Source organism: Penicillium roqueforti (genome assembly GCF_015533775.1).
Source record: "Penicillium roqueforti strain LCP96 04111 chromosome Unknown scaffold_33, whole genome shotgun sequence".
NCBI classification, from domain to species: domain Eukaryota; kingdom Fungi; phylum Ascomycota; class Eurotiomycetes; order Eurotiales; family Aspergillaceae; genus Penicillium; species Penicillium roqueforti.
Window position 1 is genome coordinate 136,628 of NW_024067597.1, and position 12,735 is coordinate 149,362.

Genomic DNA, 12,735 nt, shown 5'->3' on the forward strand with positions numbered 1-12,735 from the left:
AGGCTGGTTCGGAGTATTGTTGATCCTGGACTTTGTTGGCGACTCCCGAAATTTCTCCAAGTCCGTCAACAGCGACCCCAGCCAATTCCTCGGCAACTGCTGGAAACCAGTCAATCTCAAAGGCCTCGCTCAGCAGTTCTCCTCATCCACACCACTACGAATCCAATTTTCCGGAGAAGAAAAAAGTACAGTTACGAGCAAAGTCGGGGCTTGCAGCATCCTTCCCGCAACACCTTCACTATGAGCGTCATGGCAATGCGCAATTCGCCGCTAGGCAGCTTGACAGCGCGCCTATTCAAGCCTGTTTCAATTTCCAACCAATACATTCGATCACTCCACAAAAACGCGCCCCCGCCTGTGCCATCTCCGACCCCTTTCGTTCCCGACGTTCAGACCTTCCTCACGCTGATTGGCCGCGAAATGTCTAAGCAAGCGAGCAAGATCCCCTCATGGGAAGAGCTTTTCACCTTAAACTCGAACCAGCTCCGCCAAGCCGGCATTGAGCCAGCCCGCCAGAGACGGTACCTGATCCGGAAGCGCGAGAAGTTCAGGAACGGACTGTACGGCCCTGGAGGCGATCTGGAGACTGTGGTTGATGGTGTTGCCCAATTGCGGGTTGTTGAAGTGCCTATTAATGCCAGAGGCCTGACACATGAAGGCGCACAAACGGCAGTTCAAACTTCTTCTGCTACACTGTCACCCGGCATGGTGAAAGCCATTGTTAACCTAGCGCCTGATGTCACTACGTATTACTATGGCAAAAAAAACCTGATCAAGAAATTTGCGCATATGAAGATTCACCGTGGCTGTCAGCCGATGGGCCCGTTCCTTCAGCCTTTGAAGGGTTCCAATGGTACTGCTGCTACCATTTCGGTCCAGGAGGGTATGTGGGAGGACAAGCGGGGACATAAGGTTGATGGTGGCGAGCGACGACGCCGGGAGGTCCGGAACAAGAAGAGGTTGGATGAGAGAAAGAAGGCGTGAATGTGAACGGTGAAATACCACTTTGTGTATCTTGCATATTTCCTGTTGAGCCTGGATGTTCAAATTCGAACTGTACTATACTATTGCTATACTATTGCAATCATGATTCTTTTTCCATATTCTTTACATCTTTTACGTGTTTTCTAGGGAAAGAAGCGAGATGTTGTTATGTGCCTGATTAAAATAATATGACTGAGCTATGTAAACGTTTAGAGAAACATGCGATTCAAAGCCGCGAAAGGTGGATGGATATTCATACAGGAAAATCGTTTCGGAGTGAAGAAAGAGTACCATGATGCGAGAGCTGTCAATTCCAGGCGGACTTGGCTCAAGGTCAGTCTGAACCTTTGATGCATCAATGCAGAGCATTAAAAATGTGATCAAAATTTGAATGAGAATCTTTTCTAAACCGTTACTCCGATCATGCTTTGACTCCACGTCTCTCATACTGAACAAATGATGTACCCAGAGGCTTGGAGAAGAGGGACTAGAATATGGTTAGTCAAATGCCAGGTCGATCGCAATAGGGCATCACTTACCGAATAGTCCGTCTCGGGGAAGGGTGTACCGGCGATAGGCGTGGAGAACTTGAAGTGTCTCACCAGCGCAGCCAGGATTGTGCCCAGTTGCACATAGGCGAACTGTTCACCAATACAGCGATGGCGACCAGCACCGAAAGGCAGATAAGGACTGTTGGTGCCCTTGGTTACCAATCCATAACCATAGTCGATCTGCTCCTCATCTTCATCCTTGGTATTCTCAGTTGAAGCCTCATCCCAGCGGTGAGGGTTCCACTTCAGAGGCTCGGGGAAGAACTCTGGAGAGCGAGCAGTAACACCGGGAGAAGAGAGGACATTGTGAGTGGTGGGAATGACATAAGAAGTGCCCTCCACGGGCATGGGGTTCTTGACGGCGCGAATGATCGAGTGGATAGGAGCGTGGATACGGAGGGTTTCCTTGATCACCTTAGCGTGCAAGTCGAGCTTCTGGAGTGCTTCGTGGGTAAGAGGAGGCAGGTCAGAGCCCAGAACCTGGAGTTGTTCTTGGTAAAGCTCCTCAACAATCTCAGGGCAGCTGGCCAGGCGCAGAACAATCCAGGCAGCAGTAGAGGACGAAGAGTGCTGGCCCGCCATAAGCAGCGCAATCATCATGTGGGCAATTTCCTCATCAGGAATCGGATTTCCATTCTTGTAGGTGCACGACATCAAGTTCCAGACCATATCCTCGGAGTCCTTCTTATCACCGGCTGCGCGGCGCGCCTTGATGATGTCCATGTACGTCTCGGTCATCTTCTTCTGCGCAGCATCGCGCTTGCGGTTGTGAGGGAGCGGGGCCCATGGCAGCATGAAGTTGATAGGAGCGAAACCCTTATCGAGGTCGTGGTACATTTCAGCAAAGGTCGAGTCGAATCGATCGCGGACTTCCTGTCCTTGCAACGAGCGGGAGGCTGTGTAAATTGTGATTTCCGCAATGACCTTGGAAACATTGAAAGTACCCTTAGGGTCCTTGAACGCGGAGGAATTCTTCACAAAGTCATCGACCTCATTGGTGATCAAGTGAACATAAGACCGAAGTGCCTCGGAGGTAAGCCCGAATTTGACAAACTAGGCAACAATCAGCAGCCCGACTTTTTGGTGTAATCCATTCCTGCATACCTTCTTCTGCTCCATGAGCTTAGCATTGGGGCAATCGTAGACGACGTGACGACCGAAGACGGGGGTGGTGAGGGGGGAGTAAACCTCTTCGGCGTTCACATCACGAAGCTTGCCATTGAGAATAAACTCATTTCCCTTGGTGCCTAGGTAGACGGTGGTTTTCTTGCCCAGGAGGACAAAGGTGAAGATGTCGCCATACTGCGTTTAACCTCAGATTAGCAATTGAATTGATCCATGGGCCAGCCAGACATCTGCGATCGACATACCTTTGCGCGAGCTTGGTCGAAGAAGTTGTATGGGTTCATGCCATAGCTGATGGTGCTTCCAATAAAGGGGACCCAGTGGAAGACCACGGGGGGCTCATGGGATTTCTTGAAGAAGAGCTGGCACAGCACATTGATCACAATCGATAGCGCAACGAATGACAGTGCCCCGACGCTGGCCAAAGTGTAGATTGACTGGGTCGAGCAGTGCTCGCAGAAAGTGGCGAGGAAAGTTGCGAAGAGGCCCATGTTGTCAGGAGATCAAAGGAGAGAGAGAAGAAAAACAGCGGGAAAGGGAAAGAAAACGGGCTCACAATGACCCTACGACCCTGTTTGTTCGTCCAATTGAATAATAAAGAAAGAGAGAAGAAGTTGAGTGAAGGTTAAACAGGAGGCGAAGGGGAAAATAATTAAGTCCGATATCATTCGGCGAGAGAGACCCGCCCCTTTAGGGAGTACGAAGTACGGAGTATGGAGTATGTGTCTAGAGGAGACGCCAAGCGATATAATTTGCATCGTAAGTTATATTTTATTTCTTATTTGGTGTTAGTGAACCTATTTTGTGTCTATTTTGTGTCTGCTTGTGTCTATTTTATGAATTATCTCTCTTTTATGTGATAGCATTGGCTATATAGCCACATCATGCCACTCCGGTCAAGGGGTTCCCGCTAGATGGGACGTATATTGACTATTGGGAGTATTTAAACACACAGGACGGAGTACATATCAAACTATTAGCGTATGGAGTACCTAGGGAGTACATAGCATACTATCTCCTCTTGTAAATGTATCATTTCACCTGATTTTGACCTAATAATACATGAACCCTATCCTTTTGACACGCCCCTAGCCCTGATAATGATATCCCGAAGTACACGCAAAAGTCAATAATAATAAATCAAAAGTTGCACAAAGCCACACAGTACCCCTTAATTGTCGTACAAGGTGGGATCGCCACGCTCTCCAATGTTGATGAAATCTTTCGGGGCCCGGTTGCCACTTGGTGAGACTTCACGTTGGGATGCCTTGGCTGGGCGGTTATGGACACGCTTCCCGGCTTCATTTCGGAATACTTTGACCGGTTCCTCGCTGCCTTCGGCGTGCTCGCTGAAGTTGGCATCGTTGATGCTGCTCAACAAGGTCCGCTCCCGTTGCAATTTGCGCTTCGAAAAGTCCAGTTTACCAATAGCCCCCGTCAGGCCATCTGTGCTGTCAGTGAGACTCGGGTACTTTCCGGTCATCCAAGGATGCTCAAGACACTCATCCACCGTGATTCTCTTGTCGACGTCCACGGTAAGCATTCTGTCGATTAGGTCCAGAGCGGGGTCGCCAACGGAGTCCCAGTACGGTGACGGATAGTCAAACTTGCCCATCTTGATCTGCTGGGCGAGAATGAATGGGTTCTCTGGAGTGTTCAGTTCATCCGAGAACGGCGGGAAGCCACAGAGACAGATGTAGAGAACAACGCCAAGGGACCATACATCCACAGCCTTGGTGTATTTCCGGTGGCGGGTATCTTGCAAAATCTCCGGCGCAACGTCTGCGAAATTAGTATTAACACTGCGGTTCCAAGGTCATATGCTTTGTGACTTACAGCTTGGTGTACCGCAGCTGGAAGCGAATTGTTAGCCATCATTCACATTGACACGGACAGACATCACCTACAGGGTTGTCGTGAAAGATTCCTCCCCAATAATTTTAGCCAGCCCGAAGTCACCCAATTTAACGTTCAAATTCCTGTCTGCAACCAGGATATTTTCTGGCTTGATGTCTCGATGTACAATACCTCGTTCGTGCTGATGACACGTTAGCTGACCCAGTACTGTATATGTGGACTTTTGGTATGCATACCAGATATTTCAATCCGTCAAACAGCTGGCGGAACACACCACGAGTTTCATCTTCGGTCATTTTATTATTGTTCACAATCCAGTTGAACAGTTCTCCCTCCGGTGCCAATTCAAGTACCAGATAAGCGCCGCCACTTTCATCGAAGGATTCCTTGAGACATAGTAGATTCGGGTGATGAACGCCCATCAACAACGCAATCTCTTGCTGCAGAGCATTGTCGTTCTGTGACTTTTGCGGGTCACTGAGGCGTCTTTCAAAGACTTTGACTGCATACTTGTCTCCAGTAGATCGTTCAGCACACAGATAGACGGTTGCAAAGTGGCCTTTGCCGAGCTGGCTGAGAATCCGGTATTGCTGACGGAAACCATTCGTTTCCCGAGTACGGGGGTAGCGGAAGACAAAACGGGCTTCATTCAGAATTGAAACTTCATCGCCGTCCTCCAGTTCCCGGTGCTTGTTACGCCCAACAATGGCATCATTAACAAATGTGCCATTGCTAGAGAGATCCTCCAGCACAGCAACCACATCGCCTTTCTTCTTTTCGGCAAAAATAAGGAAGTGCCGGTTTGAAATTGTGGGAATCTCAAGCACGCGATCTGACTATAGTTAGAACAGACACTCGACAACCATCAAGCTATTACTTACCGCACTCAGGATGACGTCCTACCAAAAATCCACCTGGCGACTTAGCGCTCTTGGAGATTTGGGACTTTTTCCCCTTGGCTTTGGTAGTACCATCATCATTACCGCAACCATTGCGCGTCCTCAGCACAAGTGGGCCATTCCCCTTCTCATCCAGTGGTAGCAGGTAGCCCCAGACCCCTTCAGCGTCCTCATCCTTCACATCGTCCGCGAATGCTCTGGGTGGATACACGAACTGTGAAAGCGCCTGAGTATCCTCTAATCCTGGCGGCGAGGAAGTCGCGTGTTCGGGTTGGGATGAGATTTGTTGATGGCTGTTGCGCGGACTTTCGGGGGGTGTAACAGTCACCTCATTATGAGTTTCTGTGGTGACAGATTGGGGACCGGTGACTGGGGTTGGCAAGTAGTTCAAGTCGACTGGCGTGTCTCGCGGTTGGACCTGACTCGAGATTCTTTGAGAGCGTCGAGGTTTCTTTTGGTCTTGTGAATCTGCATCGATAGTAGCCTATAGTAACCCCTGTAAGAAAATGAGTTGCGCCAATAGGAAAAAGAACGTACCCTTCCTCGCTTGAGCGAGCTTTTCTCGCGGGGGGGCATAATACAGGCTATTATCACCCTGACTGGAGAGGGCTCCAGACCAATTAGCGATAGTTGTCAATTCAACGGTAGGAACGTCAATAAAGACCTTTTTCGATGCCGTAAAGAAAATACACAATTGTAGAGGGAGAAAAGAAGAAGTAACGAAGAAAGATATGATAGTCTATAGCATGTTTGGGGGAAAGAGACCCCCCTGGTGACTCTCCGCCCCAAAATTGACGAGCGCGAATATGAGAAGTAAAGATATGTTTAGATATGGTATTGAAGCTCTAAAACCATTGAATCTGTAAACAATACTGTATATAATATAATACAGCATAGTATAGTATAGTCCAACTAGTATACTTCATGTCAACAAATAATTATGTTGTTCGGACCTAACACGTGCTGTCCCCTGACTTCATTCTTCGGCTTTCCACCCAACCTTTAGGCCCTTAAGTCCTTCACAATGGACGGGTATGTGAGATTCTTCAATGCTTAGAGGATCATGCTAATGGACAATCAAAGCCTTTCAGGTGGAATTAGACGTTTCGCTTTTGAAAAGCTCGCTGCCTTGGCAGTTGAGGCGCCTGTCAATGGATCGGAGCTTGCTCGCCTCGCGGAGCAGTCTCAGTCGACCTCCGAGTCTGATGGCGCTCTGAATGAAGTCTTGAGACAACAGGCCCCGACATCGCAGGTTCCAATGGTTTGTCCCTCTATTGCTGCCGACCCCTGGTAGTGTAGTGGGTGCAGGCTAACGTTTGGACAGGGAATCCGTGAACTAGATGTCCTCCTGGCCCTATGCAAGGCGGCCTCCTCCGTGAACGATCCAGAAAATGCTGCTCAATTGGCATTCCAACTCTCCCGGTACCTGCCAGAATCTCACAGCCAGCTATTCCGGTCCTCGCCCTTCCTCCATGGCGTAAAGCCGTCGCCTTGGGAGACTCTCACGAATAACCTGGCTCTTGCGCTTTTGTCGTTAGGAACTAAATATCCAGACCTGCGACAGACAACTCTCGAAGCTGTGCACGGATATTTGAACAACTGCGCCGAGGCTATCGCTGCGGTCACGCCTTTTCAATATTCTAGATCTGACGCGGGGCGACAGGGTGTTATACATGAATCTGTTACCGTTTTGTCAATCGCCGTTTCCCTTGTTGGATTTATGGAAGCATCCGCAGAATACACTTCTATCTGGCATGCGAGCGAAAAGTTACAGGTGGTCGATCATCTGCGAGCGATGCTGTCCGAGCCTTTCCTAATCGCGGTTGAGACGGCTTCGTCCACTCTTCGCAATGCAAACGTCGCGGAGCATGCTTTCAGAGACTGGAGAAAATATACCCGTCGATATGCTGCTCATGCTCGCCCATTAGGTGCTATGCTTGTACAAGAAGGCTATATGCGCTTTGTGAAATCATGCGCATCCTCTCTGATCGGGTTCCAGCACCTAACTGATGAGCAACTCTTGGATGACTACATGACTGGCGTTGGGATTGCCAAAAGTTATGACGAGGCGGATATCTCTCTAGTCGAACGCGTGACGGATATCATTAGTGAGGAAATTCACTTGCTAGAGGATGGCTCCGACTACCTGCAAGTCGGGTCTCCTTGGCAGCAGCACCTTGCCTTCTCTGTTAAGGGGCATGCCCTAGTAGGTTTCCTTAACTGCGTGATTCTTGGAGAAGATGCAAACAACAACGAAATACTGCTATCCTGGCTCGAAGATACATTGCTTGACCCCCAGCAAATGTCGAACGAGGAACTATCTGTGACGGTTCTGAAGTGTACCGCTATCCTTGCAAGGATGTCTCCAAATGGTGCGTCTATTGGAAGACGCTGCCTTTTGAGGTTTCTGGCCCAGGGGGGTGTCTCGGCTCGCTCCACCGTTGCCGTCGCTTCTCGGTGCCTTGCTCAGATATTGACTATTCTTTCCGAGGACGCTGTAATCACTACACTTTATTCACTTGGTAATGCGATAAGCCCGAGCACGAACGTGGACCAATCTAGCCAAGACCAACTCGTTGGGGATCATACCGGGCCCGGGATGAACCTCGAGACATACCCAAAAAATGCAAGCCAGACTTCGCTCTCGGCAAATGGCGAAGATGACACTATCACCTACAGGAATGTCATTCATGCCATTGTGACAGTTGCGACTAATTGCAACGATGACAAAATCAGTGCATTGGCCCAGTCTATGCTGCTCCAAAAGATTGGCAAGCTCAATGTCGCAGTTGATGCCTTTATCATCCAGGAAACTGCTGTTCTTGCTTTGAGTGGCGGACAAGCCGAGTTCCAGCTTCTGTTGAAGTTCTATGCACGTATCTACCTAGATGGTGTCAACAAAGGACTGAGCACCATCTCTGATGCTGTCCAATGTGCCATGGTTTACCTGTCGATCACTTTGGATCAAAAGTCACCACTCCACAGGATTTATCTGGTCCATTTATTGGAAAGCATTATCAACAAGGGTGATGTGCCAGACTTTGAGTATGAGCGGCACAAGGAAATTGTTTTTGCCGCGGATGATATCACCCCCCTCTTGAAACCACTGGCTCTGCTCGTGTCTTCCAATGGCAGTTCTACCGGGTCTGCCCGGTCAGAGTACGATGAAGCCATTCTAACTCTGTTCCGAGATGCTTGGTTCAATATCGCCATCCATGGAATATCCCTCAGCTCCAGTGTTGCCCAGCGGCATCACAAGGAACTCCGCCTTCTCGCACATCATTCTCCACCTTTGGTGGCTGAAAACCACATGGACTCTCTGGAGAGCGATGTGGAATTGAACACGGTGCTTAGACGCGGGATGGGACCGCAGCGAGGCACGGAACAGAAGAGAGCTTTGATTTCTGAACTCCCTGGCCGAGAATCTGATATCAAGAAATTGGACTATTCAGGAGCAGTGTTTCTTAACGCTGTCGTCTTGATCGAGAGCCTCCGCGCCTCCTCAGGGGACTCTACCAAGACGCTTAGTTATTTCCTTGACCCAGCCTTGGCCACCCCGGAGATAGTTGTGTGCATGAATGCTGTTGCAGACAAAGCGGTTACTTGTTATCTGTCTCTTACACTTTCCGGGGAGCACGATGACTTTTCGACCCCTTATCTGTCTAAGCAGCTTGCCGGATTCCTGGTGGCTTGCTGTCATCGTATTGAGAGGGTTCAGAGTATTGCAACGCAATGTGCCGACAGAATCATTCGTGAATGCCCTTCTGCATTGTGCGAAAAGCATTCGCTCTTTGCTTTGCTTGAGATTTTGACCGTCATGTGGTCTTCCTGTCTTCAAGGAGAACTTGATGAGTTTGACTGGAAGCCGTCCTTGGTTTCTCCCATGGGCATTGTCAAGGTCGAACTGCCCGACAACTATGCGTTGAGAAGAGCGACTCTGAATCGGTTCCATGAACGAGCCAGAATCTGGGTGACAACCGTCCTAAACATTGCCCCATTAGATGTCAAAGGGTTACTCCAGACCTATCTTTCCGAATATGACGACGACGGCGGCTATGGACACATTTCGATGGGACGTTCATTCGCTCTCGAGATGGGTTCCCTTATCCCACAAAGCGACCCACGGCTTGGGTCGATCGATGGCTACGGAAGCAGCGACTTCAATGTCGCATCTGACTTCATGGCACTATATACGACACGCCAGAAGTACCGACGTGCGGACATGCCTTCTCTCGGCGGCCTAGGAGGGAATCTTGATAGCGGCTATGTTGAACAGCCCCGCGTTAATGTTTTGTCTGAGTCTGCCGATTCTTTGGAAGAAACCCTCTCTCGTCTATATGGACGGAGCATTGCTGGTGAGGATATTCCCCTTGTGGAAGTGAGAGATGTCCTTCGGCAGGCTGCGGGACTTATTTGCAGCAGCAGCAAGCCACGACTCTCTGTGGTTCACTACTTGGTTGCTTTGCCTTTCCAGATTTTCACCAAGGAGATAGTCAAGCTTGGTGTGTCTCTCTGGCTTGGGGTCATTCACGAGAACCCAAGCACTGAGCCACGGATCCTTTGTGAGGTGATAGAGGCTTGGGAGAGAAGCATGAAGCGCCGTAAAGGATTGTTCGATCCTACCTTTGAATACATTGACCCAATGTATACTAAGATTGAACTTTTGCCAACTGACAAGGATGTTATGCTTCGTACGCAGCAAAAAGCTCAAGACACTCTCTCGCCGCACCTGCGAGTTCTACATTTCTTCGAGAGCCATTTCAATGCCATCCGCCTAGGAAACCTGCAAGATCAACAGCTATTGTGTCGCTTGATTGGTAGTACGGCTGTTGGACTTTCAAAGACCGGGGCCCATCCATTGGCAAGAGAAATTCATTTCCGCATTGTGCTCCTTGGTCTCACGGTCCTGAGGCATTTCAGCCCCCGAAATAGTGGCGCATCTTGGAAACTAAAGGATCGGATTCTGTCTGCTGCTTTGAGTTGGTTTAGGCACCCTCCAAGGTGGTCATTCGGAGGCAATCGGCTGCAGATTAAGGCAGAGGACAAAATTCTCAGCGAGGTGACTGCGGCTTTACGAGCTGTGGCAGGTATCGCTGCCAATGCGCAAGGGTCATGCAAATCTTTGCAAGCCAAACAAGACCTGCTTCAAATCCTCGTGGAGAATGAACGATCACGCCTTCGAGTTTGGCTCTTCCCCCTGGAACCGGAACGAAAGCACCATATGCCTTCGATTGGTGGCAAAAATCTCGATGACGGCCCCGTATCTTTACTTCGGCTTGCCTGGGCGGAAAATGCAGGGTTAGCTATTCAGATGGCTGCCCGGTTCCCGTCACCCAAAATGCAGGCTGATGTTAGGTCGCTGATACTCAATTTCCCCGAGAAGGTCATTGAGGAGCCAAGCGCTCTGGAGCTTATGTTTGACAACTGTCTGCCTGCTGATGTCGGTTCTCAGTTGAAATACATGCTATACTGGGCTCCTGTTACTCCTACGGAGGCGATCACATACTTCATGCCCGCTTACGGCAACCATCCTTATATATTGCAGTATGCCATGCGGGCGCTGGAAAGCTATTCGATGGATGTTCGGTTCTACTTTGTGCCACAACTTATTCAGGCCCTGCGCTACGATGCTCTGGGTTATGTGGACCGCTATATCCTCGAAACAGCCAAGTTGTCTCAGCTGTTTGCCCACCAAGTTATTTGGAACATGAAGGCCAATTCCTATAAGGACGAGGATTCTCAGATTGTAAGTATTGGGATTGTCAACTTGGTCACCGTTAGCTAACATCCTGTTTCAAGCCGGACCCTATCAAAGGAACACTCGACCGTTTCCTAGATAACTTGATCTCAAGCTTCTCGGGCGAAGAGCGTGCGTTCTATGAGAGAGAATTTTCGTTCTTCAACGAAGTTACGGACGTCTCCGGCAAACTTCGCCCTTATATCAAGAGGAGTAAGCCTGAGAAAAAGGAAAAGATCGAGGAAGAGTTGCGTAAGATCAAGGTGGAAGTTGGAGTGTACCTTCCTAGCAACCCTGACGGTGTAGTCATTGGTATTGACCGCAAGTCTGGCAAACCCTTGCAAAGTCACGCAAAAGCACCTTATATGGCGACGTTCCGCATCCAGAAGACGAGATCACGATTGATTCAAAAGGCCGAGGCCAACGCTGGTGACCATCACCACCAGCGCCAATTGACGAATCATTCCGAGCCTGAGCAGGAGACATATGAAGTGTGGCAGTCAGCCATCTTCAAAGTCGGTGACGATTGTCGCCAGGACATGCTTGCCCTGCAAATGATTGCGGCCTTCAGGAGCATCTTCACCAGTGTTGGTCTAGACGTTTGGGTCTACCCTTACCGGGTGACTTCGACAGCGCCTGGCTGTGGTGTGATTGATGTGCTTCCCAACTCCATTTCTCGCGACATGCTCGGCCGCGAGGCCGTCAACGGGCTCTATGACTACTTCGTGTCGAAATATGGAGGCGAGGACTCTATCCGATTCCAAGAAGCGCGCACCAACTTCGTCAAGAGTATGGCCGCCTACTCAGTCATCTCTTACCTGCTGCAATTCAAGGACCGACATAACGGAAACATTATGATTGATGACGCCGGCCATATCATCCACATTGACTTTGGATTCTGCTTCGATATCGCGCCTGGTGGCGTGCGATTCGAGCGCGCGCCGTTCAAGTTGACCTCGGAGATGGTCGCCGTCATGAGTGGAACCCATGACCCAGCTCACCACCAGGGTGGTAACTCGGGCATTAACCTGCCAGGCAGCTCCCACAACCCAACCAACACGCAGCCATACCGATGGTTCGAGTCGTTAGTAGTGAAGGCATACCTTGCATCTCGCCCTTACAGCACCAAACTGGGCAACATTGTCTCCCTCATGCTTGACAGTGGACTTCCGTGCTTCAAGCCCGAGACTCTGAAGAATTTCCGTGACCGGTTCGTGTTGGAGAAGAGCGAGCGCGATGCAGCCGAGTACATGCGAGAACTTGTGCGCAAGTCGTATATGAGCGTGTCGACTAAGGGTTATGATCAGTTCCAACTGATGACCAACGGTATTCCTTACTAAGACTATGTAGATGTTGTTTTACACTTACACAAGACATTTTCTCCATAAATATATAATGCATTCATCATGTTCTGTCACTTTGCCCGAAGTGTATGGTTGACGTCACGACTTCGCCGGCGCCACGGCGTACTGATCGGGCCATCCATAACACCCCTGATATCAGAGATAATCCGCAGGAAATAGGATAGAAGATATACTAATGAAAATGCACTGTAAATTCGGCATATACAGTTACCTCAGCA

The 12,735-nt window shown here is 49.6% G+C and overlaps 4 protein-coding genes across 4 annotated transcripts; 2 read left to right on the forward strand and 2 right to left on the reverse strand.

Annotated features, from left to right (window-relative positions):
- Window positions 1–240: 240 nt before the first annotated feature.
- On the forward strand, window positions 241–984 carry LCP9604111_8463 (mitochondrial 37S ribosomal protein mS41; the record flags this gene model as incomplete). Its single annotated transcript, XM_039076609.1, has 1 exon — window positions 241–984. One exon carries the CDS (start codon window positions 241–243, stop codon window positions 982–984), a length of 744 nt encoding a protein of 247 aa, XP_038925522.1.
- Window positions 985–1,405: 421 nt separating this feature from the next.
- Window positions 1,406–3,151, reverse strand: LCP9604111_8464 (cytochrome P450; the record flags this gene model as incomplete). The annotated part of the gene is made up of 4 exons (XM_039076610.1): window positions 1,406–1,471; window positions 1,524–2,588; window positions 2,640–2,837; window positions 2,906–3,151. 4 exons carry the CDS (start codon window positions 3,149–3,151, stop codon window positions 1,406–1,408), a joined length of 1,575 nt encoding a protein of 524 aa, XP_038925523.1.
- Window positions 3,152–3,831: 680 nt separating this feature from the next.
- Window positions 3,832–5,992, reverse strand: LCP9604111_8465 (uncharacterized protein; the record flags this gene model as incomplete). The annotated part of the gene is made up of 6 exons (XM_039076611.1): window positions 3,832–4,442; window positions 4,497–4,513; window positions 4,568–4,698; window positions 4,754–5,349; window positions 5,399–5,900; window positions 5,954–5,992. 6 exons carry the CDS (start codon window positions 5,990–5,992, stop codon window positions 3,832–3,834), a joined length of 1,896 nt encoding a protein of 631 aa, XP_038925524.1.
- A 448-nt stretch (window positions 5,993–6,440) lies between these two features.
- Window positions 6,441–12,493, forward strand: stt4 (1-phosphatidylinositol 4-kinase STT4; the record flags this gene model as incomplete). Its single annotated transcript, XM_039076612.1, has 4 exons — window positions 6,441–6,448; window positions 6,500–6,677; window positions 6,741–11,162; window positions 11,216–12,493. 4 exons carry the CDS (start codon window positions 6,441–6,443, stop codon window positions 12,491–12,493), a joined length of 5,886 nt encoding a protein of 1,961 aa, XP_038925525.1.
- Window positions 12,494–12,735: the final 242 nt, after the last annotated feature.